The sequence below is a fragment of the Eulemur rufifrons genome, chromosome 20 (assembly GCF_041146395.1).
Source record: "Eulemur rufifrons isolate Redbay chromosome 20, OSU_ERuf_1, whole genome shotgun sequence".
NCBI classification, from domain to species: Eukaryota; Metazoa; Chordata; class Mammalia; order Primates; family Lemuridae; genus Eulemur; species Eulemur rufifrons.
Window position 1 is genome coordinate 20,813,911 of NC_091002.1, and position 27,323 is coordinate 20,841,233.

The following is a 27,323-nucleotide window of genomic DNA, read 5'->3' on the forward strand; positions in this document are numbered from 1 at the left end:
CTGGGCTCTGAGCCTGACAAGTCACCAGCACCCTGGCCTCAGTTTCCTTGGGCTAGAATCATCCATGCACTCAACAAGCATTCAGCAAGTGCCCCTCTGAGCTGGGCGCCGGGGACACACCTATGAGCCAGCCAGCCCCCAGCCGTGCCCGACGGCTGAAGGTCTGATGGAGAACCCAGACCTCCCCCTACTCCAGCAGTCAGTGCGCCAGCCTCCCACGGGACAGAGGGTGAGGACACCGTCAGACGCCCCGCCCTCCCAGCCCCAGGGGTCTGTGTCTCTACGCACAATCTGGAGAAGGCAAATAATAGTGCTTTTAACAAAAACCATAACAGCGGCAATAGAGTGCTAGTAGCTAATGTTTATGGGGCACTCAGTCACTGTGAGATAATATGCTAAAGCTTCATCAATCTTATTAGTATTATTATTTTTTAAAGAGACAGTGTCTCACTCTGTTGCGCAGGCTGGAGTGCAGTGGCATGATCGTAGCTCTGGCTGGGCTCAAGGGATCCTCCTTCCTCAGCCTCCAGAGTAGCTGAAACTACAGGCATGCAACACCACGCCTGGCTAACTTTTTTATTTTTTGTAGATGGGGTCTGGCTATGTTGCCCAGGCTAGTTTTGAACTCTTGGCTTCAAGTGATCCTCCCACCTCGGCCTCCCAAAGTGCTAGAGTTACAAGCAGGAGCCACCACATGCCCAGCCCATCAATCTTGTCTAAACCTCACAATAACCCCATGATGTAGTAGGTATCTGCTAAGATACCCATTGTACGGCTGGGGAAACTGAGGCTCAGAGAGGTGAAGTGATTTTCCCAAGGCTATCCAGCTGGTGACAGAGACCAGACCTTAACCACATCTCTGGGGAGCCTCCTATGAACAGTAAACTATAGTCTGGCTTCTCACCTTGTTCCCAGGTCCCCAACCCTCCGTATCTCGGGGGAGGGAGCTCAGCTCAAAACCTCATCAGAGGCCTATTCCTGGGAGGGGGCCCCACATCCCACCCTAGAATCTTGGGGGTGGCAGAAGCAGCCTGTGTGATGTCATTCACACATGTACAGAAAGCCCATGGGCCCAGCCCTCCCATGTGACCGGAGAGCCCAGGAAGAGAGGAGACCCCCACACGTGGCCACAGCGGCCCGGCTGTAAATCATAATCACCTCGGCACAGGCATCGACAGGCCCTAGCAGTGCAATTAAGCACCTAATTACGCTGAACGAGACTAGGCCGAGTCCTCGCCATGGCCAAGTTCAGCCTCCTCCCTGCTCGCCCATGGCCCAGGCCTTTCCGGCATGGCAGGGACACCCCTGGGCCAGCTCACGGTGGGCAGGCTGGGATCTTCCCTGCGAGCCATGCCAGAAAAAATGGGTGGCGCCAACTGGTGCCCACATGTGGCCTCCTGGCTGAGGTGGTGGCCCCAGGGAAGGTGCTGGGCCGTGCGGAATAGGGGTCAGATGGCCCCTGCCCCAGGCCGGGCCCTGCTCTGAGCCTCCATCGGCTCCACCAGCTGCCTCACACGAACCTCAGCATGTTCAGAACCCAACTCGGCCAGACCCTACCGAGTCACCATCCCTGTTTTCCTTCCACCCTCCGCACACCCCATTCCTGAATCCCACTGGTCTTCCCTCTAAACTTCATCAACCCCTTCCCCTTCTTTCCAGAATCTGCATCCCCCAGCACTGGCCAAGGCCAAGTCCTGGCTTCTCTTATCTGGGCCACCACCCCAGCCTCCTCCTGGGACTCCCCACAGCCACTCCGGCTCCTTCCAACCTCTTCTTCCGTGACAGCCAGACACATCTTTCTGAAATGTCCCCAACTTAAACTCTCTGATGGTCCCCCATGGTGACAGACAGCCACACTGGCCCCCAGCAATTCCTCCAACACACACACCCAGCCAAGTCCCCTACTCCTCGGTCAACTCCACCACACTTCAGTGCTCACTTCAAATAGCACCTCCTCCAGGAAGCCCTCCCAGCCCCCAGGCTAGGTCAGGTCGTCTCTCATTTGGATGGTCAGAGTTGTAATTTTGCTTTTTACCATGCATGATTATTGGATTAACACCCATCTCACATGCTGGACTGGGAGCTCCCCGTGTATGCATGACTGTGGCCTTCCCAGAGACATCTTCTGTTTAACTCGGCCGCCAACCACAGTAATGACGTCCCCTGGGAAGGGGGCTATGTGCAGAGAATTTCACCTTGTCTTAAAATTAGGAAGTTGGGGACCATCTCTCCTTGCAAAACTGGTGAAGGGGAAATTAACATCAATTCTAGCACAAAGGACTTTAGTTAGATAAAAAGAAAAACTTCCAGAACTTTGAAAATGGCCAGTAAGCAGAAAGGTTTGCCTGAGCCACAGGAAAGAGGCCCTGCGGTGGAACCCTCGGCATATGCCAGCCACCCAGGGAGACATCTTTAGGCCAGGGGTCCTTCCCCAGGCCCCCAGTTAAAGGAGATAATTCATGGAAAGTGCTCATCATGGTTCCTAACATATGGGAAGCACTCAATAAATGTTAGCCGCTATATTATTGTTATTACTATTATTTTATCACAGATGTCTGTCCTACCACATAAACCGTCTCCCTGTGAGATTCTGAGCTCGTTTCATTTCCCGCCCTCCTGCAAGGTCTTATGATTCATGAGCTCACACTTATACATTTCCACTCTGGAAACCACTGTCATTCACACGGCCGAATCCAGGGCACTTTACAGTTGCCAACGTGTTTTTACACATGCCGTGGACAACAGCTAATGGGGAGACGCAGGGAAGTGGCGGAGCTGCCACCAGGACTCGGCTCCCAGGATGCTAAGTGCTGGCCCCACTGTGTCCTCACAGTCCCCACCCGGCCGTCAGCACAGCTGACTCTGAACCTTCCCAAGGTCAACCTGGCCACCCTGACAGGGTCACGGAGCCCGCCCCACACCAAGCCCCTCCAAGCTGACGGCACTTCCTTCTCCTGGAACCTGAAACCCCACAGGCTATCGGCCGCACTGCTTGGCTCACGCAGTGTTTTTCAGAAGGTCAAATTGGGTCCCCACAGTTAAAAGTCAAGAGCTATTCCATGAAAACTGGAATTTTGAGCAGCCATGGGAATGTTGGGGCTGGATCCCGGCCTGGTTCAGTCGCCCCCTGTAGACCAAACATCTGGGGCTTCCCAGGGCCCCGCAGTCCCCGCATGAGCTCCTGTACCCATGTCACCCGTACACACGTGTACAGGCATGGGATCCACGTCATGGTGGCATGTCTGTGTACAAAAATCCATGTGTGGGTTTACACACACATTGGCCTGGGCGTTGCATTTGTGTGTGTGACACTTATTCAATAAATATGTATTGGGCACCTGTTACTCCGGGCCAGACTCTGTGCTGAGCCCTGGAGAGGCCACAGTGAGTCAGGCGGGCACCGTCCTGGCCCCACCGTCTCTAGGGGAGACAGTCGTGAAGCAGATAACACCAATGCATAATGACAACCAGGAATGTGGCCGGCGGCGGGGGAAAGTGAGGCACGCGGCTGGGTCACAGGGTCAGAGGAGGCTTCCCTGAGCCACAGCTTTCTAGGCTGGGGGGCTGGCTGGGGCAAAGCGCTGGAGGGAGGAAGGCAGCCAGGCCTGTGATGGGAGGGGAGTGAGCTCGAACAAGGTGAGCTGAGCCCAGAGCGTGGGCAGAGCAATTGGGCAGAGCTTGAAGGCCACAGAGAAAAGTTTGGTTCGTCTCCCGGGACTGCAGGAGCCCAGAGAGTGCATCTGCATACAGGTGTCTGCACCCGGTTCTTCAGTCGTTTGATTCTTCAGTCGTTTGATCCTTCAGTCCTTTGAGCGGCACTGTACGCGCGAGGGGCCCGGCCCGTGCCTGCTTGCTTGTTTCCTACCCAGACCCGCAGAGCCCCAGCTGGTGCAGGAATTGCAGGCGCTGGGGGTGGGTGAGTGGGGGGTGATTGCACAATCACGCCGAGCACATTTATTTTATTTAACTAATTAGCAGCGTTGCATTCCCCTCACGTGGGACCCAGCAGCCTTGAATTCTAATCCTCTAAGTCAATTAGATTATTCTGTCCTTCGCCTCCGCCACTCCTGAAACCCCAAACAAAATCACGGGAGAGTTGGCCTGGACGGGGTGTGTTAATACACATGCAGATCTCTACCTGCCTGGGCTTACCTGATGGGTGTTCGGGCAAGAAATGGGGCCTTAGATATGGATGTGTCCCTGGCAGGGGGTCAAGGTGGACCCACAGCTGCCCTGAGCTGGAAATGGCTTGAATTTCCAGGCCCCAACTGTGCCCCAGGCCAGACGGCACAAAGGATGCTCTGAAGGTCCTTCCGCTCCCATCTGCCCGCCTCCCGCATGGGCGGCTGCAAGAACCTCCCCCCAGCCTCCCCGCCTCCAGGCTGCCACTCTGATGCCTGACCCGCCATGCCCTGCATCTCCCTGTGCCCACTGTCTACACTGCCACCTCCGGTTTGAGGGTGCGGCTCCTCTGTTCATCTGTGTTCAATTTGCCTTTGGGTCCTAAGCTCTCTCATAAGTCCTTGAAAAGATGTGGAAGAACCAAGCATAAAAGAGTGAACTTGGAGAGGTCACTGCCCCTGCACACACACACATTCAGACCCCCACGGACACCTTCATTGTCTGAACGTGTTGCTGGCGGACTTCTAGCCTCCTGGCAGGCTGACCTCTTACCCCATGCGCAAATCCCACCTGGTTGCGCGGCCACACGCGTGTCCAGGCCAGTCCCCTCCATTCCGTGTTCTCACCTCCTTTCTCAATCCTGTCTGACTCTTCCAGGACCGGCTTTGGGTGCTCCCCTCCTTCACAAAACCATCACTTCCTGAGCTCTCCTGGGCCCCCAGCCACACTGGGCCCGCACACAGCTCTGAAGCCAGGCAGCTTGGCAATGCCAATCACTCAGCAAGTCCTTGACCCCTCAGAGCCTCAGTTGCCCCACCCATAAAATGGGTGAATGCTTGGCTCTGCCTAGAGAGTGTGGCTACAATACAATGAATCAATGCATAAGAAGGCCTGGCCAGCTCGGAAGCCCTTTGGCTGTAGAGCCCCTGCCCTGTCCCCGGGGCCAGATCACCAAGTGACCATGAGATGCTGCAGCCGTCAGCCACCATGAGCCAAAAAAAACCCAGCTGGCTCGGTCTCATTAGACCTGTTGTTTCCCCAAACAAAAAATGCTGCTGAGACAGGCAGGAAGCATCAGGGCGCACACAGCCTTGGCCCCGACAGGAGAGAATGCATCTTCTCTCCCCTGTCATTTTTTGTGCCCGTTATTCAACGATCTTGAAAAATCTCTGGCTTTAAAAAAACAGAGCAAGGCCATATTTTTCCCTTCTCTTTTTCTTCTCTTCCATCTTCGTGCCCAAGCTCCCTGCTGAACTGGACCCCCAAAATTGTTTTAAAGTCACAGCTGTGCCCTCCATTAGAGCTCTTGCAAGAAATCATTTTCAAAACTCACACTTATTTTGGTCGCGTCCTTCCCTGTGTCTTCCTGCTGAGATGCTTTTAGCTGTTGGGAGTGGGGAGGGGCAGAGAGAGCAGAGACAAGGTGTTAGCACAGGGTGGGGGAGACCCACGGGGGTACAGACGATAGCTAAGAGTCTAGCTGTGGCAGATGGCACTCGGGGGCCCCAGGGTCTGGAGTCGGGGTCCCTCAGCTCTCTGTGTCCACTCAGGGTATGGAGGGGGGTGGTCAGAACAAAAGATAACGGAGATGCATGCAAAACTGCACGTGCTATGCATTTAGGCATCTGGGTGATTTGGTATACATGGGGTGTGTACGTGTGAACAGGCGAAAATCTAAGCGCCGGCGTGGTGTCGGTGGGAGTGTGTCTGCACCCGTCCTCGAATCCGTCTGTGAGTGTGTTATACTCTCAGGTGTGTCTCGCACGTAAACGTGCGTTTGCTGCAGATGCTGCCGGGACCCTGCCCACATGTCCTTCCCCATACACCTGTGGCCGTGGGACCCCGGAGGCTTCCAGCTGCAAATACCTACAACTCTTTGCCTAAGGGCTTTCCCTGCCTGCTAGAGTCTCCCCTAAACCTGTGTGTGGCACACTGGATGGAGAAGGGCTGGGGCGTTGAGACCCCCCAAGAGCAAGACAGAGTGTGATATGTACTTTTGTTTAAGAGGCTCTTTCCTAAGCATGGGGGCAGCATATCGCACGCATCCGTCCTCCCAGCGGAGCGGAGCGCTGGGGACATGGGGCCTTTATCCTCCAGCTCTCGTCAGTTGTTGGCTGGGGCTCCTCCCGCCTCCCGTGCTGGCCGGCAGGCTCTGCTGTCCAGAGGAAACCACAGGCAGAGCCATGGGGGTCGGCAGTTGGCAGCGGGGCTGGTGCGCGCCTGGCATGCGGCAGGGCACCCACAGCATCTGCTCTTCAGGTCACACGAGAGCCCACGTGTGCGGTGGCGGGGAGTGCTGGGAGCCCGCCTGCACACCCGCGTGCGTGCTTGTGGATGAACTTGTGGATGAACTTGTGGATGAACTTGTGGATGAACTTGTGAATGAACTTGTGGATGAACTTGTGGATCAACTTGTGGATGAACTTGCAAATGAACTCAGCGACAATGCTGCCCGTGTTCTCATAGCCCCTTACAGAATGACTGCCCCTGTGGCCCAGAGGAGTGGTGGAAAGCGAGTCACGAGACCCACCTTACCCCTCAGCCTGGAGCCACCTTGTCCCTCTGGCCTCAGTTTCCCCACCTGTACACTGAAGGGGGCGCCTTAGTGCTCTTCGGAGGGCTCTTCCTGCTGTGGCCCTCTCAGGTGCTCAGCCTAGGGCTGTCTCCCACCTCCGCCCAAAATATGCCTCCATTTTGGGGACGGTGATGTCAGCCATCATCACATAAACCCGCCACCGCGGGAGGAAGAGGGGAGACAGCTGCGTGCTGCGGAGGACAAGGAGCTGGAGCCTGTATCCCCCAGAGGAGACAAAGGGCAGCGCGGCACCCCCCTGGGGACCAGGACTCCCCCGACCCAACCCGGCGTCTCCCGGGCTGTTACCTGGCTGGAGGCCCAGGCCTGCTTGTCAGTCCAGTCCCTGTGGCTGCGCACGTACCACCACTGGATCTCCAGCGAGTAGGAGGGGGAGCCGCTGCCGCGGAAGGAGCAGGCCATCTCCACGTCCTCGCCCGTCCGCGCCGTCATGTCGTGGGGGGTCTCCGTGAACAGAGCTGTGCGAGAAACGGGGGGAGTGACCGAGCAGGTCGGGTGGCCCAGGGCTGGGGGTGAGGAGGGGGGAGGGGCGGCGGGGCCTGCACGGTGCAGGAGGGAGAGGGACAGAGAGCAGGCTCGGCGCTCCGCCTGGCCCAGGTGCCTGCCGAGAAGCTCAGAGGGCCGCTGTGTGCAGCAGCAGAGATGGGGAGAGGAGCAGGTCTTGGGCCCTGGAGGCCACATGGGAGACGCCTGGGGGCATCAGAGGAGGCCGGACTGGAAGCCGGAAGCCAGGAGGCAGAGGCCAGGGAGGAGGCTGCCTCCTCAGTTCTTCCAGATCCCTCCGGAAGCCCCACTCAGTTCCCTCCCGGTTCTTCCCAGCCCCCGTGCACAGCAGCCAACGCCATCTTTGTAAAACCAGATCAGACACAGCCTCTCCCCTGCTCAGAACCCTCCCATGGCTCCCCAGCGCCCCTGGGATAAAACCCGGACTCCTCCCTTGGTTTCCTCTCTGTCCTGTGGACATGCCTTGATTTCCCACCCCACCTCTGCCCTGGCTGTCCCCCGCCCCCCATCCCGCCACCTGGAACGTCCCTCCCGTGGCCCCTCTTTGCCCAGCTGGCTCCCTCAGATCCAGCAAAGCTCAGTGCAAACACTGCCCCCCCACACACACCTTCCCTGATGGCCTTGGGAAGGTCCCCCGCCTCCCGCCCTGCCCGCTGCCGGTGGGACTCCAAGAACAGGGACTCCGAGCTCCCCCAGCACAGTTCCTGCACGGAGCGCCTGTCCCCGTGTGTTGGGCCAGTGCAGTTTTCTCCCTCTTCCCGGGGAGAGGTGGGAGCCACACCCATCCCCAACCCCCACAAACCCCAGGGCAGGCGGTCCCCCAACCCCCACAGGGCCCTGCCCTACGCGCTGTCCTGCCACACCGCCAGGTAAATGAGAAAACAAACCCCCACTTAATACGGCCCAGCGCCCCTCCCCGCCATATGTTCTGTCTCTCGTCTCCCCAAACAAATATTGCCCTGAGATGTAATTAGAATTCTTTCCTCTTCTCAGGAGAGATTATCTCGCCCTGGAAAGATGCCTGGCAACGTGCAGGTCACCCAGGGAACACGGTGGCTGTCAGTCCCCATCCCCCACTGTGCCCCTCCTGGCTGCCGCAACCTGACAAGCACCCCCTGCCCAGAGGGGCGGATGTGCTGACTCCCAGCCCCAGGGTCCCTCCTGCCCCAGCCCAGCTCAGGGCAGGAGGACGGGGGAGCCCTGGGCTGGGGGGGCAGGGGTCCTGGATTCGAGCTTCGCTCTGAGGCCACCTGCCTTGTCCCCAGGATACGGAGGGCTTTGGGCAGTGCGGATTCACAAACGCCTCCATCTGGAAGCTTTTGCCTTTTTTGCTCTGCAGCTTTACCTGAGCAATGGGTTTCTGGGCTACGAGAAAGTTTGCAATGTCCCTGATGCCCAAGGTCAAAGGTTTATAAAACATTTCACGGAGGCTCTCCATGTCCTCTGAGGTTTGGGGGGATTGGCCACCGTCACGTAAACGGAGCCTGTTTAATAAGAATAGATGCCGTTGAGTTACTGAACACACACCAGGGATGGTGGCAGTTACCTTGGCCCAGTCAACCTGAAAGCGGGGCAGGTGGCAGCACCCGCAGCTGGAGGGAAGGACCTCGCCACCCCCACCCCACCAGCACAGCCGAGGGCCCCCGGGCTCCCAGGCATCCGTCTCCCTCTTATACCCACACGGTCTCCAGGGAGCCCTGTGGGCTTCTCCCCAGCTCGCCTGCCAGGATGGCGGCGTGACCTCCTCACTGGCCCCGTGTCCACTCTTCCTCCTCCATGACCTGATTTCAACACGGCAGTCAGAGGCCACTTGGCAATACACAAATCAGTCCCTGTCCCTTTTCTATTCAAAACCCTCCCATGGTGCCCTCCTACCCAGAGTAAAAGCCAAAGTCTTTAAAATGGTTGACAAGGCCCTCTGCATGGGGCCATTGCCCTCTGTCTTCCAGTGTCTGCTTGATCCCTTGCTCACTCTCTTCCTGCCACAATGGCCTCCTCGAGCACTCCAGCCGAGATCCTACCACAGGACCTTTGCACTTGCTGAGCCCTCTGCCTGGAATGCTCTTCCCCCAGATTCCCATGGAGCTCCCTCCTCCTATGCTTCAGGACTCTGCTCAAAGGCCACCTCCTCCATGAGGCCCACCCCCTCCATGAGGCCCACCCGGACCACCTCCTTTAAACCCAGCACTCTCAATCACCTTCCCTTCCAACAGCATCGGTGCTGGCCTATGGCTGTGATGAAGAGAATGTTCTATACTGAGCTGGTACAGTAGCCACCAGCCACATATGTCTACTGAGCACTTGAAATGTGGCCCGTGGGACTGAGGACCTGAATTTTAAATTTTATTTAATTTACTCCATTTAAACATAGATGTTAATAGCCACTTGTGCATAATGGCTACTGCACTGGACACACAGCTAATATGCTTATTTATTTATGCTTCTTGTCAGCCCTGCCTTCCAGGACGCAGGGACCGTGCCTGTCTTGTCCACTGATATGTCCCCAGCTCCTAGAACAGCGCCTGGAACATAGCAGGTGCTCAGTAAATACTTTCTGCATGAAGGAAGCAATGAATACACACACATGTCTGGGCAGCAGTGGAGCTGGGTCCAGAGCTGGGGGCCCCACCCTGAGAGTCCTGGGCCAGGCCCAGCCCTTGGAGCCTTCCCCGACAGGCCTCCGCCACCGAGAGCAGAACTCGAGGGGGCTGTGCAGAGCCTGAGCCACCAGCAGGGGCCAGGAGGTGATCAGGGTGGGCCGTTGGCCCCTTGCCCTGGGACCGTGGATTCCGCCTGATTCACGCCCCTCCTGCCCAGCACCAGGGGCCCTTTGCAAACAGGGGAAGGAGAGGCGCAGGGCAGGAGTGATGGGCAGGAGTGGCGAGGCCCCCAGTTGGACCTGAGGTGACCAGCAGTGTGACGCTGGCTGGCCAAAGACAGTGGGAGGGACACAGCTGTGACCTCCTCCAGGTGCTGAAATCAAAAAGTGCCCACACTTCCCCTCCCACAGGTGAGGAAAGGGCTCTGGAGCTCTCGAGGGCCTTGCTCGACCAGGGGGCACGGAGCCAGATGGGGGAGCCCAGCTGGAGCCCAGGCCTAAGTGACTCGGCCACTGCAGTCCCCTGCCCCCAGAAACAGGCAGAGGGATGGGAAGTAGCTCGTGTGGGTCTCGTGGGTGGAAGGAAGGGCAGGGTGGGCTGTCCTTGGGCGGGGGTGGGGGGGGTCTGCCAGGGCCATCTGGGGAGGGGCTGGGCCTCCACCTAGCCTCAGCTTCCCCCCTCCCACAGGCCCTCTAAACCGATGGAAAACCCTGGCCCTGGGCCACCAGCTCTTTCTACTGATGTAGAAAGCAAAGCCCAAAGAGGGCAGTGTCTGGTCTGGGGTGGCCCAGCAGCCAGGGGTCAGCAAAGTGAGGCCCCGGGCCCTGAGTCCTTCCCCGGCCCTCTGACCCCCAGACAGACCCGAGCCTGGAGCCTGAACGGCGCAGCAGCCCGCGGGGGACAAGCGCACCGGGGAGGATCCCAGCACACGGCCGCCCTCCCCAGTAACGGCCATCGAGGGCAGGGCTGCCCAACAGAGACAGAACGAGGAACATGTAGAACATTCCATCTTCTGGTAGCCACGTGAAAAAAAGTAAAAAACAAAACAAAACCAAAAAAGAAAAAAAAGAAAAGAAAAGAAAACACAGGTGAAATTAATTTTAATGATGTATTTTATTTAACCTAAGGTATCAAACATTATTATACAGCATGTCATGAAAATTACTAATGAGATTTTCCATTCTTTTTTGGTGTCAAGCTGTGGGAAACCAGAGAGCATTGTACCTGCTCACGCACCTCTCAGTCCTGACGGGCCGCTTTCCTGTGCCACGCAGGGCAGGCGTCCCAGCAGGGGATGAGCTTCCCGTCTCCGGTGCCCCCACCGTCCCATGGCCCAGGGGAGGCCCAGTGCAGGGGAGACACCCTCCACGGCCTGTTTGACTCCCAAGTCCCTGTTCTTCCCAGACTATTCAAACTCTTTCTGCTTGTAGAGCTCTTTCCTCAAAAGGCATAGCCCCCGGTGGCCCGCCGGGCAGGGTGGGGAGTCTGTTCCATTCTGAGTCCATTCTGAGCTCAAAGGCCTGGAGAAGAGGCATTTCACCCTACTGGGGGCAATCAGGGGAGGCTTCCCTGAGGAGGTGTTGCCCCCGCCTCAGCCCCAGCTGGGCAAGTAGTCCTGAGCTGGGAGCGGGGAGGGGCTTCGGGTTGGGGGACATAGAGAATCAGGTCTAAGGCCTGGTGGGAGCCAGGTAACTCGGCTGTGGGTGCGGCCACCAGCTCTTCCTTCCCACCGGGGGCTCTGGTCCCAAGGTCTCTTTGATCCCCTCAGACCCTGCCAGGGGCTGCCTAGGCAGGGTGGGTTGGGGAGGTGCCCTCAGGTGAAGGGAACAGCGTGTCCATGGGACAAGTGGGGAAACTGAGGTTCTGGGCATTTGATGGTGAAACTGAGTCCCTCTGGCCACAGGTCTGTCCCAGGCCCTGCCCCAAGCTGCCTCAGAGGGAGAAGCCCGTGGGTGCAGGTAAGCGCCAGGAGCATCAGGCTGGGGGCCAGGGGTGGAAGACAGAGCCTATTTCTGCCAGCAGACTTGCTGTGTGGCCTCAGAAGGATTTCTCCCCTCTCTGAGCCTCAGTGTGCTCCTCCATACAATGGGGGTCAATCCTGATGTCCCAAGAGCCCCATCAGCTCAGACAATCTGAGGGACAAGGTATGTGTCCCGTCCTAGGGCACAGGAAAGTGGAGGGCCACTTCCACTTGGGGGAGAAGAAGAATCTACGAAGGCTTCAGAGAGGAGGAGGCATACAGGCCAGGCCTTGAACGATGGGCAGAAACCGACAAGCAGAGGCCAGGAGGAAAGTGAGTCAGGTGGCAGGAACCTTGTGCGCAAAGGCGGGAGGAGGGAAACGCGGAGAGCTTTGTTTAAACAAACCCAGTCCATTCACTGAATGCCCAGCGCCAGGCAGACATCGGCTCTGATGCTCTCTGGTCCACACCCATTTGACAGATGAGGAAAGTGAGGTTCAGAAAGTGACATGACTTGCCCAAGATTCACACACAGCAGGATTTTACACCTAGGTCTGACCAGCAGTTGTGACCAAGATCCACGGATCCGTCGGCCCCCATTGGGTCTGAATTATCAGGAAAGTTCAGCCACCAGGCTCCACGCTTCTGCCTCCTACTTGCACACCTCCAGAGACGGGCAGCTCAGTGTCTCTCACCTCCACTGAAAGTGGGCAGCCCTAACCGGCAAGAAGTTCTTCCTCCTCTCCTAACTCTGTGAATGAGGATGCCGCATCAGCACCAGAAACTGGAAGGTGATCGATATCTATGATGATGATGATGATGATGATGTAAGAACAATAATCTACACGTTTGTGCCGACACCACACCAAGCTCTTTATATGCATTTTCTCACGCTCCCACCGTGATGCTGTGGGCTAGATGTGATCATTATTTTTCAGAAGAGGAAGCTGAGGCTCCAAGAGGTTAAGTGATGGGCCCAAGGCCACAGAATGAGTAAACAGTTCCACTGACCCCAGTTCTAGAAGGCTCTAGAGTGGGAGCCTGTGAGCCAGTCCCCCACCCCCACTCCTTCCCTCCAGCCCCCAGACCCCTAATCCCCGTGTTAGCATCATGGAGCTTGGGACATAAAACCCATCTCTCCTCTTTGACTTCCCCGCCCCCGAGCTCCCCCTTCTCTGCTCAGGTAACTCCCGCAGCCAGTCCCCAGGGAGGCTGGTATAATTATAGATTTTTGAGAAGGATGCAATTGTCTTCTCCAGCCTGAGGGTCTGAGCCGGGCTGGGCTCGCTGGGAAGACAATTAAAACCGGTATCCACAAATTAGGATTCTGCAGGAGAAGGAGAAAGGGGCTTGATTGAATGCAACATCTTCTTCCTTTCTGCTTTTAATTGGGGGAGCGATGTATTAATTAACCCCAGGCTGCTTATCGGTGCGTCAGCCACGGGAGATGGTCCTGCGGCCCCGGCCCGAGTCACGGGTTTGGCTTGTGGGAAAGGCAGGAGATGACCTGGAGGACCTCACCTGCCCTTCAAGACCAGGGCCCTGACTCCTTCCCGGCCTCCCAGGCCCTGGCTCAGCACAGAGCCGGGCTTTGCTTTCAGGCCTGGGTTCGAGTCCTGCTTCCCCTGCACCCTAGCTGAGTGACCTGGGCAAGCCCCTTTCCTCTGTGGGCCTCAGTTTCTTTATCTGAAAAAGGGGGAGAAAGAGAAGGCCGGCGAGAGGATCACACAAGGCAGCATACGCCCCATGCCTGGCACACAGTAGGTGCTCAGCGAACAGCACTCCCTTCTCTCACCTTCTAGCTCAAGGATTCTATCATCTCCAGGAAGATTTTTAAAGATGTTTCCTTGTTGCTTCGTCACATTACGCAGTGGACCCCGCATCTGTATTTATCCTCATGCTTGGGCCCCGCGACCTCTCACCCGTCAGTTCGCACCTCCTCTCCGTGCGCATTGGCTCTGACGACGCCACCCCCAAAGCCAGGGGACTCCGGCAGGCCTGGGGGGCTTGTCCACCACAGGCAGCCCCAGCCCAGCCCCCAGCTTCCCACTAGATTCCCCACCTCACTCTCTGGTCCAGCCCCAAATCTCCCGTCTCCCTCTGCACAACCCTCCCTGCCCTTCCAACCTTCACATCCCTGGTGCGAGGCTGCCTCCTCCAGGAAGCCCACAGAGCCCACCCCTCAGTCTCTGCCAAAGCAACAGCAGAGCTCCTCTTGGGGATTGGTGACAGGGGCAGCTCCTAGCCAGGAAAACCGAGGCAGAGCTGGGGCTAGAGAGAGGCTAAGGGGACAGAGGAGAGAGAACCAGTGAGGCCCCTTGCTCAGCCCTCGGCCTGGGCCCCCCATCTCAGACTGGATCACAGTGTGACACCCCTGCTCCGAAACCTCGGGGGGTGAGTGGACAAAGTGTGGCCTGTGCGTACGATGGAATATCATGCAGTCTCAAGAAGGAACGCAGTCCCGGCACACGCTACGACATGGATGAACCCTGAGGACATTATACTAAGTGAAATAAGCCAGTCACAGAAAGGCCAACACGCCCGGTTCTGCTCATACGAGGCGCCTGGCGCAGTCAGACTGGCAGGCACAGAAAGCACAATGGCGGCTGCCCGGGGCTGGGCTGGGGGGAACGGGGAGTTTAACCAGGATCCTAGATCCTAGATCCCGGGATCTAGGATCCTAGTTAAACTAGGATGCAAAGTTTCTGTCTGGGACGATGAGAAATTTCTGGAGATGGACAGGGCTGATGGTTGCACAGCAACCTGAACGTACTTGATGCCACTGAGCTGTACCCTGAAAAATGGTTAAAATGGCCAATTTTATGTTATGTAGATTTTACAGTTTAAAAAACAAGCCTCCGATGGCTTCCCTGGGCTCACAGCAGCAGGGGATTCGCAGCGAAAATCTCCTGGATTGTGCCTGGAATGCCCCCCAGTGTCCACACGGGTCCCCCCGCCTCCCTCACGCTTTGGCTCCAAAGTCACCTCCTCAGTGAGACCTTCCCTGCCCCCGCCCCCCTTTTCCCTACTTCATATTTTTTCCTTACCACTTGTCACTAACCTATTATGTTTTTGCTTATTTATTGCATTTATTGTCTATCTTCCCACTAGACTGCAAGCTCCCTAAAGGTGGGCGATTTGAGTCTGTTTGCTGCTGTATCCTGCAAGCTAGAACAATGCCAGGCACATAGTAGGTGTTCAGGGAACACTCTGCTGTTCTTATGCAGACGGATACAGCGGCTCTGGTGGCAGGTGGAAGGAGGATTCCACTTTCCCTGCTCCGGGATGCCTTGGGGCCTTGGGAAGCTCCCATTCTCTGGCCCGGGTGGGAAACTGCCAGCCCTCGGGGTCAAGGTTAGGCTCCCAGGCTGGGTATCCAAAGCCTGCAGGCTCTGGCCCTGCCTGGACCCCAACTGCGGCCCCTGCCGGCCACTTACATGTGTCCCTCTCGGGGCACAGTCTGGGCACAGTTCCTGGAATCCCGGCTCACAGTGGCCTTCTGCCTGGAGGTGCCCCCCCCTCCTTCGTGCCCCTCAATGGTCTTTGAGTCTTCCTGTCACTGCCCTGGAATGTGACAGATGACTGATACTGAGGTGTCTGTGTCTCTCCGAGCTGGGAACCCCCCAGGGCAGGGACCCTGCTTTGCTGAGCATGCAGCAGCCACCAGGAGGCGGCTAAGCATGTGCTGAATGAACGAATGCATGAAGTGAGAAAGGAAGGTCAGACAAAACCCAGGGGACTGAAGTTAGAAACCGTAAGGAAATGAACAAGAGCCATAGAGACCATTCATCCACTCCGTATTTATTGGGTACCTACTATGCGCCAGACTGGGGTTTCCGGGCGATTGTGCCCACAAGAGCAGGGAGGGGGACAGACGTATGGACAGTATGGACACAGGCAAACAGGGGGGTCCTGAGTCAGGCCCAGCAGGCCAGCCCCCACCCGCTTCTGGCCCTCAGGACCAGCCAAGGGGGCACCCAGCCAGACCAACAGGCAGGCTGGAGGCTGAAACGCGACCAAGAATGAAACAGCGGTAAATAAAGGCCGACAGCACCAGGAGGGGCGTGGCTGCTTCCCGGCAGCTCCCCCACCTTGCTGGCCCTGGGCCAGCCCCCCAACCCTGCGGGTGGTCTTCCAGATTAGCGGCCCAGGATGCACCAGAAGGTTGATGTGCCTGATCCCACATGACGCCCACAGTGATCCTGCAGGGCAGGCAGGGAAACTGAGGCTCAGAGAGTTGTCATAAGGCCACACAGTAAGTCAGGGCAGGAGTTAGGATTTGAACCCAGGCCTTGGGACTCCAGAGTTCACACAGTCCTCCTGTTTCTGCTGGCACCACTGCTGAGGGAAGACAGAGTAAGGGTGTCCGTGGCCCCCACGGCCGCTGCCCCCATCCACACCTGGCCTTTCCTAGCAGCTTGAGAAACCAAAGCTCAGAGAGTATGGGGGCCATCGGAGTGAGCCCCAGCCCCAGGCACCGTACACAGAACCCCTCTTCATCCTCTGACTTGATGAGGTGGTACTATTATCAGCCCCATTTCACAGAGGGAACAACAAGGCTCAGAGAGGGAGCATCAGTGCCTGATGTCACACAGCATGAAGGGACAAAGTCAGATTTCAACCCCAGAGCCGACTGCAAAATTTCCCAACAAAAGCCCGAGTCTTCTCTATGCCCTGTCCTTTTCAGCTTGAAAAAGTGTGACTCTCTGGGGCTGTTTCCAGAAGCCTGCTCTGTGCCCAGCTCAGCTAGGTGCTGGGGCCCCAGGGGAGTGTGGCCCAGGTTGAGCAAGACCTGTGGCCACCTTGGCAGCCCGGAAGCAGCAGAGGCGTTCTCCCAAGGAAAAGGCTACAGAATGAGTATTTAATGAGGCCCCAGCTCAACCGCCTGTAAATCTCACCTGGCTCCTAAAATCAGGAGATGCAAGACCCCCAGCAGAGGAAAGCCCAGGTGAACCGGATGGAGCCCTCCACGAACTCGGAAGGCCAGCCCGGAGAGCAGCTACCATCCTCCCTGGGGGTGTAGGGCGCCTGGGATGGGCCCAGGTTCTCTCTCTCTTCCTGGGCAGCCCTTGGCCCCACAGGCTGCCGCAGCAGGAGGAGCTGGGGTGCGAGGTGATGAAGCGTGTCTCATCTCAGAGCAGGCAAGCAGGAGTGGACAAGCTTGCTCTTCTTGAGAAGCGGAAAGGAAGGCATTTTGTAAGAACGCGCAAGGAACTGCAGCGTGCCCTGGTGGCAAGATGGCTACCTAGGTACGCAGTAGGGGCTTCAGTCCTCCCTGCCTGAAGGAATGAAAGAGATCAACCTGGACTCCCCAGCCCTAGGCCAGGCCCTGTGCCAAGCTTGTTAAGATGCTGCAGACGAAGCCCCGGCCCTCAGGGAGCCTGCAGTCCACAGGAGGGATAGACAGACACACCGATGACTATCATATGAACAGTGGCTGGGATTGAGCCTGGACTGCCATGTACAGTTGTTCAGAGCGTGCACTGTTCACATGGTCATGAATCATAGGGCTCCCAGGGTTGTGCAAGGCAAACTATATGTAGAAGCTCTGGAAGGAGGCGAAAGTTCTGGGAGATCCTGGGAAAAGGCAGGCCTATGTCTGCTTGGAGAGTCACGGAAGGCTTCTAGGAGGAGGGAACATGCTTGGACTCGAGGGCTGACGGGGGTTTGGACTCAGAACAAGAACGGGCATATCAGAGAGAGGTCTCCCAACTCCAACCTTTTGGGGACCACCTTCATCATTTATGCGGGATCTCTGTACCACCTGCACTATTATTTACTTAATATTTATTTTCAAAGCATCTTTCCCTTTTTACTTAAATAAATTCAGCTTAAAAGAAGACTTTTATTACTGCCATAAATGAAAAATCAGCCTCACTTGCCATAAATAGAGGGTAACTGTAAAAATAAACGCTATGAAAATCACACAGCATTCGTAAATTCCAGCTGGAGAACGTTGCCTGCTGGAGACTATGAGCCCCGGTCTCCATCTTCTCATTAACAAGGGAGATTGGCGAGGGTTAGGTGTTAAATTCAGAACAGCACCAAGCAGAGACTTTCTTCTTGATCAGAAGGGGCTTGGGGCCGAGCTTGGTGGCTCAAGCCAGTAATCCCAGCGGGAGGATCGCTTGAGGCCAGGAGTTCAAGACCAGCCTGGACAACATAGCAAGCTCCATCTCTAAAAAAAGATTTTAAAAAATTAACTGGGCATTGTAGTGCATACCTGTCATCCTAGCTACTCGGGAGGCTGAGGCAGGAGGATCGCTTGAGCCCAGGAGTTTGAGGCTGCAGGGAGCTATGATTGCACCACTGCACTCTAGCCTGAGTGATGGAACAAGACCCTGTTTCTAAAAAAAAATCCCAAAAAACAAATTAAAAAAAAAAAAAAGTAAGGGGCTAGGGATGCAGGTCCTGCTGAAGTGTGGATGCCAGTGGGCACCCACTACCACCAGCCCTGGCCTCCTATGGCCACAGTCCAATCCCACAATTCGTCCCTAGTCCCCACCTCCAGGGCCCTGGTCCTGGGCCGTGCACTTGCATCCTCGCATCCAACTTGCATATGGTGAGAAGGGAGACCCATCTAAGGAAGGAAGGGGCCCAAATGCACACTTGGAGAGTGGACGAACAAAGAAATGAATGGATGGCTCCTCTAGGGGCTGTGCTGCTCAAACCCGGGAAGCAACTTCCTGAGGCATCGGCTTCACTCCAGGAAAATGGGGAAAGAACATTATTTTTGTATTAAAACACACATGAATATATTATGGAATAGAACACTGAAGTCATGAATTTTGAATGAAATAGGAGACTTCAAAGGAACGTTGCCCCTGGGGGGGAGCTGTTTACTCTCCGGCGCGGGACATGCACCCCTTCTCCGCAGCCTCGGGCTCTGCAGCCTCGGAGCCTGCTCTGCCCACAGCAAGTGCTGAGTGTTGGCTGAAATGGGCAGGAGCCGGGAGGAAGGTGAGGACCAGGATTTACCGGTGAGGATGAAAGTTGCAGCTCTTCCCTGACCTGCTGGGCGGCATCGTGTCAGCCCCTCGTCACTGGTTAAAGGCTTATTTCCAGGATTAAATGAATGAATGCGGGCGAAGAGCCCGTTTCAGTGCGTGGGACACGGTAGGTCCACGACACCCGCTGTTCCCTGGCGGCACCCAGAGTCTGAGACACACACAAGCACTTTCACCTAGGTGAGGGCCCTGCCCGGCCCTGGCTGCTGGCGGAGCGGGGGCTGCCCACCCAGTAGAAATATAAATAGCTAACAGTTAAGTACTCACTATATGCTAAGTGGCTGGTGATGCGGTGCCTCAGTTTCCTCATCTGCAAAATGGGGATACTAATAGCAACTACCTCATAAGGTTGCTGTAAGGCTTGAAATGTTCATATTTATACAGCAGACTGCCTGGCACATGCTACAGATGTGTTTCCTATTTACTCATTTATCTTTAATCGAAGTGAAATTCAGATAACATAATTCAATGGCGTTTAATGCATTCACAGTGTCGTACAACCACCATCTTTATCTGGTCCCCAGACGTTTTTGACATCCCAAAAGGAAACCCCCCACTCCCCTTCTCCCCACCCCCGGCAACCACAGACCTGTGTTCGGACTCTACGGATTTGTCTATTCTGGACTTTTCATGTAAACTGAATCATATGAGATGTAGTCTTTTGTGACTGGCTTCTTTCATTTAGCATAAAGTTTTCGAGGTTCATGCACCGCTGGTAGCATATATCAGTATTTCATTACTTTTTATCACGGTGTTTATTTAATATAATAAACATCTTAACTCATCCGCAAACAACCTAGGAAGTGGCCACTATCATTCTGCTCTTATTGCAGATGAGGAAACTGAGGCAGGGTGGAGAGGGTGGGGCTCACCCATGTCCCCAGCCAGGCAGCCCCAACAGAGCCGGGCAGGCTGTGCTGGCACCAGCAGCCGGGGACAGGGCGCCGCCCAAGGCCACCGGCACACATTGCGGGAGACAGCAGTGGAATTACAAATCTAGGGAGACTTAAGGAGAACGAAAACATTCTGGCACTTGCAGGATTGTGGGAGTTGGGCAGGTTTCCCCAGTGGAATTCCCGCCTCCTCTTCCCACACTTCTGGGCCACGGGGAGTGAGAGGGTGTGGGAGGGAGAGAGGCAAGGGTGGCAGTGTGCAGGGGGGCGGGGCCGGGGCGGGAGGCCAGGGGCCAGAGCAGACACTCAGGCACCCCATATCTGTGTATCTGTGTGCGTGCCATTTCCTCCCACCCTCGCCTGCACATCCTGCAAAGCCAGGGGAGGAGCCCACTGCACTGATGCATAATGAAGCTAAGAGAGGTTGATTGGGGGGCGGGGGCTGGGATTTGAGCCCCAGTGTCTGACCCAGAGCCCAGGCGTATACCTCTCCCTGCTTCCAGCAGGGGCAGAGAGGGAGGGTGCATCCGCCACAGGGATGGAGGTCGCCCCAGAACCCCAGGAAGGAGCAGCCCCAGATCCACTGGGAAGGAGAGAGCAGAGTGAGCGCTGTGGAGAGGCAAAGAGAGGGGCAAGAAGGAGAACAGAGCAGAAGGTGGGGCAGACAAGGGCACCCGAAAGCAGGGTGCAGAGACCTGCAGGAGGGAGACAGAGACACTGAGGCAGACACTCGGGATGCTCCAAAGCAGAGGTTCTGGGGGTGCCCGGTGGGCAGGGGCAGATGGCAGGGTGCCCACGGCCCCACCACTGCCGGATCAAACCTGGCCCCCACCACAACTGAGTGCCTGCCCCAGCCCAGCCACCCTGGCCAACTGGGGTTGGGAAATCCAAGATGCCAGCAGTAAATACGGGGGCTCTGGACTCTGGAGTGGGGCTGACCTGGATTGAACCCCAGCTGCACTTGCTCATGGTGGGCAAATCTCTGAGCCATGGTTTCCTCATCTGTAGAATGGGTATTGTGGGGACTCAGTGGGATCTAGTGGGCTGGCAGGGCACTATTGCCATGGGGACGATTAGGCTGCTACTCCTGCGGCTCCTCCCAGCCTGGTCTTGCTCCAGCTCCCCCTCTCCAAGCCTCCCGTCTCCCTCTTCCCTACCAAGAAGACTGGCCTGGCCTGGACTTTTCAAACAGGAGGACTATTCTAGAACCAGAGAATCCCTAGCCGACGGGGTTCCACCCCACCCCAGGGCCTTTGCACTTACCGCTCCCCCTGCTTTGGGATTTATCATGCCCAAAGGCACAGAGCTGAGATCAGCAGTGGGAAATCTGGGCTTGGGGCTTCCAGCACCCAGCGGGAGTTCAGGGACCTGCTGCTGGGGTGCCTGGGGGCACAGGAGACCAGCGGGTGGCTTTTGAGCCCCGCCCCAGCCGCCGTCAGCCCTCCCTCTCCCCGCCCGCCTGCTGAAGACCATTAGTGCGGCTTTGTTTTGAGCGCTATTTCCACTACCGTGCGCTCTGGCCGCCGGGCCTCCATTAGGGACCCTTTTCTGGGGCCGATGACAGGCGGCAAACAGCTCCCCAGTGAGCTGGCCGTAATTGCTGCCGCCTCCGAGGCCGGAAATGATTTTTTTAAAACCTCACAAAGCAAAACAGACACCCCGCCGTCTGCTCTCCGCCTTCTTCCCCGTCGCTGCAGCCGGGAACCAAGCCCGAGGGCTGCGAGAAAGGGGGTTCGGTCAAGGCTCCACCCCCACCCCAAGAGGCCCCCTTAGAATGCTGAGCTGGGGGTAGGAAACAAAGTTTGGGCTGCGCTCTCTTGCTTTGGCACACGCCCGATTCCCCTCTCCGTCTGAGCCCACGTTCCCACCCTCCCTGGATACCACGGCCAACCTGAGCATCCCGAGAGCCCAGGAACTCAGTGGGGCTCAAACCAAACTCAGCACCTCCCGGGGAAGCAGCCTCTCCTCCTCCGGGAACAGCCCTCCAGCCTCCCAGTCCTGCCTGGGCGGCCCTCTCCGCGCCCCGCGGCCGCACGCCCCCAGACACCAGCCTGGCGTGTGCCTTCCCCACTCAGAAAGCTTCCAGGGCTGCCCCTGCCCCAGGGATGAGACCAAACTCCGCAGCCCGATCCTGGAGGCTCCAGCTGCAGCCTGCTCTTCCAGACACGCATGGCTCTCCCCCAGACCCCTGGCAGACCCCAGCAGCCAGGCGCAGCTCCACACTGGCCTCTGGAGTCCCCCTCTCAGCCCTCGCAGGCCCTGGACACAGACCCAGAAGGAGCCTGCCTCCCCCAGGAAGTCTTCCCTGACTGCACCAGGACACAGTGACCTCCCTCAGGATGGCCTGCCTGCCTATGTCCTGTTCCCTGGGCGACAGTCCTCCCTGTTTTACTGTCCTCCTTCTCTCTCCCTCCCCACCCCCAAAAGATGTTCATCAAGGACTTGTTGGGACAAGTGAATGAAGCTTTGTGCTGGAGGCCTCGGTCGCGTGAAGGGCTGCAGGGGAGGGGAAGGTCTCTGGGATCCAAGCCCAGCTTCGCCGCAGACTTGTCCCACATCCTAAGGCCAGCCTCGGTTTCCTCACCAGTGAAATGGAAGCCGTTTCCTTTGGGGACCAGAGATGGGCTTTGGGGACCTCAACAAACCCTTTGAAACTGTGGGCAAAACTATGTGGCATTTTTTCTGAGGAAATGATCCCAAGTTTTCATCGGAATCTCAAGTGGATTGTGACTTCCAAAAAAATTAGGAGCCACTAGTATAGACAAGCTTCGGTGTCCCTTCCAGCTTCGCCGCTTGGTCATTCATTCATTCCTTCAGCTGACATTTATCGAGTGCCTGCTCTGTGTGGGTGTCATTATGATATACAGAATGCGTGTGTGTGTAATCCTGAGATGTCACCTGAAGAGTTGTGCGTGTGCGCGCGCGTGTGTGTGTGTGTGTGTGTGTGCAGAGGGAGAGGAAGGGAGGAACGGGTGGGGGAGACGAGAGGAAGAAAGGAAGGTGGATAAAGCAAACGCGGAGAGAGGAACAAAGAGAGATGGAAAGAGATTGAAAGGCAGAAATAGAGAGGGAAAGAGACAGAGAAAGATCTAGAGAGAAAGGGAGACCCAGGGAGAGAAAGACCCAGAGGGCGAGGGCAGGCAGAGAGCATTTCCCACAGACAGGCACTGCCGCCCCCCTAACTGGTAGCTCTGAGCATCCCCTACCCCCGCCCCAGCCCCTGCTCTAACCTTCCAGATGCTTCCTGAGCTTCGTGCCTCACCTCTAAGAACACCCGCGTGGAGGCGGCTGGGGAGGCGGCACCGAGGCAAAGGCTACAGGGCAGAGGCCACCAGTCTGCCCGCCAGGCCAGGAAGCTAAAGGACCACCCGGCCTCCCTCTCAGCCTGCTAGTCACCCCTCAGACCACACACAGTCACCCCCCACACTCCAGACTCAGGCTCAGACAGAACCCCCACTCCCGCCACTGGAAAACCCAGCCACGGACACACAGGGTCCCACACAAGCCGCCAGACCCCCACCACTCCCCTCTGGCAGCCTAGACTTCCAGACCCATGTTCTTTCTGCCAGAACGAGGCGTTCTCAGCATTTTGGCACCACCGGCCCCTGTGAGAATCCGACAAAGCCAGGAGCACTGCTCCGGAACAAAGCACCTGCCCACACACCCAGCTTGGCAGCCGGGACAGGACAGATGCTCGGGTTAAGAACCCTGGCTCTATGGTCCCGCAAGCTGGGCTCCAGCCTGGCATCGCCTTGCAACATCCATGTGTCTGCAGGCAAGTCTCGTCACCCCTGTGTCTCAGCGTCCTCGTCTGTAAAATGGGAATGCACGTAAGGGTTGAGCGGGAGGAGGGAGGGGAAGTGATAGAAACAGAAAACGCTCGGGGAACCGGGCTGCTGTTTGCTTCACAGACCCCGGAGGCCACTGAGAGTTGCGCACCACGTGCTGGGTGGGAGTCCACCTCTTCTTGCTGGTGCAGCACAAAAGACAGGGCGCAGGAAGATACAGGTGGAAGGATTCCTGAGGCTTAGAGCTTAGGCAAACTCGCCATTGTTCCGGTGGGAAAACTGAGGCCCAGAGAGCCGAAGGGACCTGCCAAGTCACCCAGCAAGGCAGAGGCGGGGGGTGGGGGGGGTGGACAAAAAAAATCAGTGTCCGCCCGCCCCTCCCCACACTCTGGCATTTTCACGCAAAGCTGAAGTCGCAAAGGAGCCACTGCCCCCACCTGCCAACACCGGGGACAGAGAAGGCCCCGTCCCTGCCATGTCCCCTGTGTGGGGCCAGGCATCTTCAGAGTTGAGAGCTCCACCCACCTGGGTCCTTGTACCAGCGCCATCACTGAATTGCAGATCTTTATTAACCACCCACTGTATTCTGGGTTCTCTGCCCATTTCACCAGTCTTTGCTCCTTTGGGAAACAAGGCAGAAATCCCCTCAATAACACCTCCTGCTATTAACTGGTTGAGTCCAGCTTGCACACCTTCTGTGACGGGGAGCTCACTACTGGGTACCTTCATTGCCCCAGGGGTGGATGCCCTTCTCCGTGTTGAACACCATCCCTGCTTCCTAAATCTTATCACTATTTATACTTCTATGGGTTTAGCTTTTTTTTTGTCCCCCCACTAGACTGAGAACTCCAACAGAGCAAGAACCTTATCTGTCTTCTTCACTGATATGTCCCCAGTGGCTAAAGCAGCCTGGCACATAACAGGTGCCCAGTCAGAATGTGTTGAATGAATGAAAGGATGAATGAATAACCAAGCTTCCAGTATATGGCAGCGTTTATAGGCCAGTGGCTTCCAGTGTGAAGGGTATGAGGTGTGAGGGGGCCGCCTGTGGGCCAGCATGTCCCCAAGGCCCCAAGGCATCCCCACACCACGGATCCCCACAGACACGCCTAGGTACCACCTGTAACATTATATCCTTAATGTTTTTCTGTAAACTAACCCACTATTTTTTAATACCCCCGTTAGTCTCATCCTAAGCAATCATAGCTGGGAAATCACAGTTTTGATGTGCTGGTTGTATTTCTCCAGCACACATTAAAATAAATGCATAACTATTAAAATGCAAGAGGTTTATCTGGGTTCTGCCTAAAATCCTCTCCCAGGCAGGACCCAATCTTGCTGAGGGCCCTGGGGGTTTTGAAGAAGGGTTTAAACTGGGGATGGTGGAGCTGAGTCCCAGAGACTCCTCTGGTGGCTTTGAGGAAGGGGAGGGAGGCCCGGCTAGGGGGGACCTGGAGGAGCAGCACCTCCCTCTGCGTCCCCCCCCCCACCTCCCCAGAGGGGCCATTGGGGTGGGCCCTGGATCCCAGGATCGCCAGCTGCAGAGAAGGGGACTTCTTCCCCCAGTTAGACCACTGTCCCTTTTTCTGAGGTTGGAGTCTCACTGGGGGTAGGGGGGCAGGGCATGACCCTTGGACCCCCATTACCCTCATAGCGGCAACATCTCAACTGCACCCCAAGGGGCTGGGCCTGGGTGCACCCACTGCAGGGTGAAATCAGCCTTACCCACCCAGGATGTCCTCACTGTGGTCAGTAGGGATGAGGGAGGGCTCCAATTTTGCGATTTTTTTTTTTTTACTACAAACATGGATTTTCATGAAATTAAAATTATCTGAATGTTAACAGGATGTTAAGTTAGAATAAGCAGAAGTTTAAGAATTTGGACCTCAGACCCCTGCCTTGCCCTCCTTGCCATCCATTCATTCATTCCCTGCCACCTCCCTGGCCCAGGCATTGTGTTGGGTGCCAGGACACAAGGGTCCCTGAGCCCCGTGTGCCCAGCCGGCCCTAAACTCATTTCCCAGAACCTTGTCAGAGCTGCTTTGGTCCCTAAAGTCCAAGGTCATGGCCAAGCCCCTGGGAAGGCCTTGTTTCGTACCACCTTTCCCCTCTTCTTCCTCACACTGCCTTTCACGCGGGCACCTAAGTCACCATTCACACCATGCACTTCCTCTCTCCCACCCTCTTCCTCAGCCTGGGGGGAGGCTGGAGGGTCGCTGGGACAGGATGCTGCTCTGGGGGGTGCGCACACCCTCCTGGGTGTGAAACGTGGAGGTCACCTTGCTCCTTCCACCACGGGGCCAGTCCCAAGGCCCAGCCCTGCCCTTCCGTCCGTGAGACCTCGGGGCTCTCCCTCCTCCTTCCTAGGACCAATAGCATTATGAGCAGCGGCCCTGGCCCAGATGCCCAAGTTCAAATCCAGGCTCCAGCACTTGGTAGGCGTGTGACCTTGGGCAAGCCTTTTAACTCCAGCTAGTCTCATGTTCCCCATGTATACGTCGGGCTGGAGACAGTTCCCTCCTCTTAGGGTCTTTGTAAGGATCAAATGAGACAGTAGCACTTGAGACCCACTCAATAAATATTTGCTTCCATGTGTTTCGTCTCCCTGTGTACAGAGCTGGATGCAGGGATCCCAAAAGCCAAGAAATAACCTCCCGGGCAATTTCGTGCGAATTCTCCCCTGTTGCGGGGTCTTATTCTTCCCACCCGTGAGAGAGGGGCTTGGGGAGGACAGCCCTAAGGGGCCCTGGCGATCCATTCCAAGTGCTCCACCTCCTGCCTCGGTGGCTGGCGGGTCAAAAGGGCCCCCTCGCCATGGGCGACTTTGCCCAGCACCCTGGCTGTCGCCACGGCAAGGAGCCAAATTCCCTGCATCCTGCTGGCCGCCTGCAGCTCCTCTTGTTTGGGGAAAAGGCCACGGGAGCCGGCTGATGGGCAGGGTGTCAAAACCAATTGGTGTGAAGGACTTGGGGAAAACCGCTTGTGAGGGCCAGCTCCCCACAGGAGGCCGGGAAACCCTCAGCCCAAGGCGGAGTGTTTACGGGCGTAATTGATAGAATAATCACCAACGCCCGAGACAAAGGCGAACACATTTTTAACATCATAACCTTCGGAAGACGGGACTCAATTTTCTCCATCTTCCAGCCACCAAACTAGCCGGCTTATTGATGGTGAGATACCAACAGTTCAGTAAGGAACACAAGGAAGCCACAGTCATTTTTCAGCGCACAGGCTGCTTGCCAAATGGCCCAGTGTCCCCTCCCTCCCCCAGCGCCCCGCTGCTCCCTCCTGGCAACAGAGAGAATCTCAGGACAGTGAATCACTCAATGGACGAAGGCCCAGGCCAAGCCAGGATCTTTGTCTGCATTGGGTGTATTAATAATTGAAGGTGCTGGCCTAGGGTGCGGGTGCGTGTGCGTGTGTGCGTGCGTGCGTGTGCGCGCGTGTGTGTGGTGGGGCGGTGGTGGGAGGACGATGTCTGCTGCAGTGTGAAGCTTCCTGGGGCTCCTCTCAGGGTCCATATACTTGCCCCAGGCTGGACCCCCCAACACCCAGGAAACCAAACCAGGCCACCCCTCCCTCAGCCAATTTCCCATCCCTGCGTCTCCCACCGGGCATGGAGGAACACTCAAGGCAGTGGCTTCCAAACTCCAGGTGGCACAAGAGCCATCTGAGGAGCTCATTTCAATGCAGATTCCAGGGTCCCAGCAATCACACTTTTGGCCAGTGGGTTTCTCAGGACTCTGGGATCTGCCTGTGACAATCTCCCCGGCGGACTCTGAGGCTGGGGGTGTGCAAAGATCCTCACCGAGATCCTGCCTTCCAGACCCCTGCCCTAGATGAGATCTGGAGAGCA

The 27,323-nt window shown here is 56.7% G+C and overlaps 1 protein-coding gene across 1 annotated transcript in view; it reads right to left on the minus strand.

The window, feature by feature from the left end:
- The window catches only part of VSTM2L (V-set and transmembrane domain containing 2 like), a 34,146-nt gene that overhangs the window by 3,267 nt on the left and 3,556 nt on the right, over positions 1 to 27,323 (minus strand). The window contains exons 2-3 of the mRNA XM_069496473.1: positions 7,004 to 7,173; positions 5,456 to 5,506 (exon numbers count right to left, since the gene is read on the minus strand). Coding sequence (XP_069352574.1) covers positions 5,456 to 5,506; positions 7,004 to 7,173 — 221 coding nt within the window. The remainder of the gene's footprint in view (positions 1 to 5,455; positions 5,507 to 7,003; positions 7,174 to 27,323) is intronic.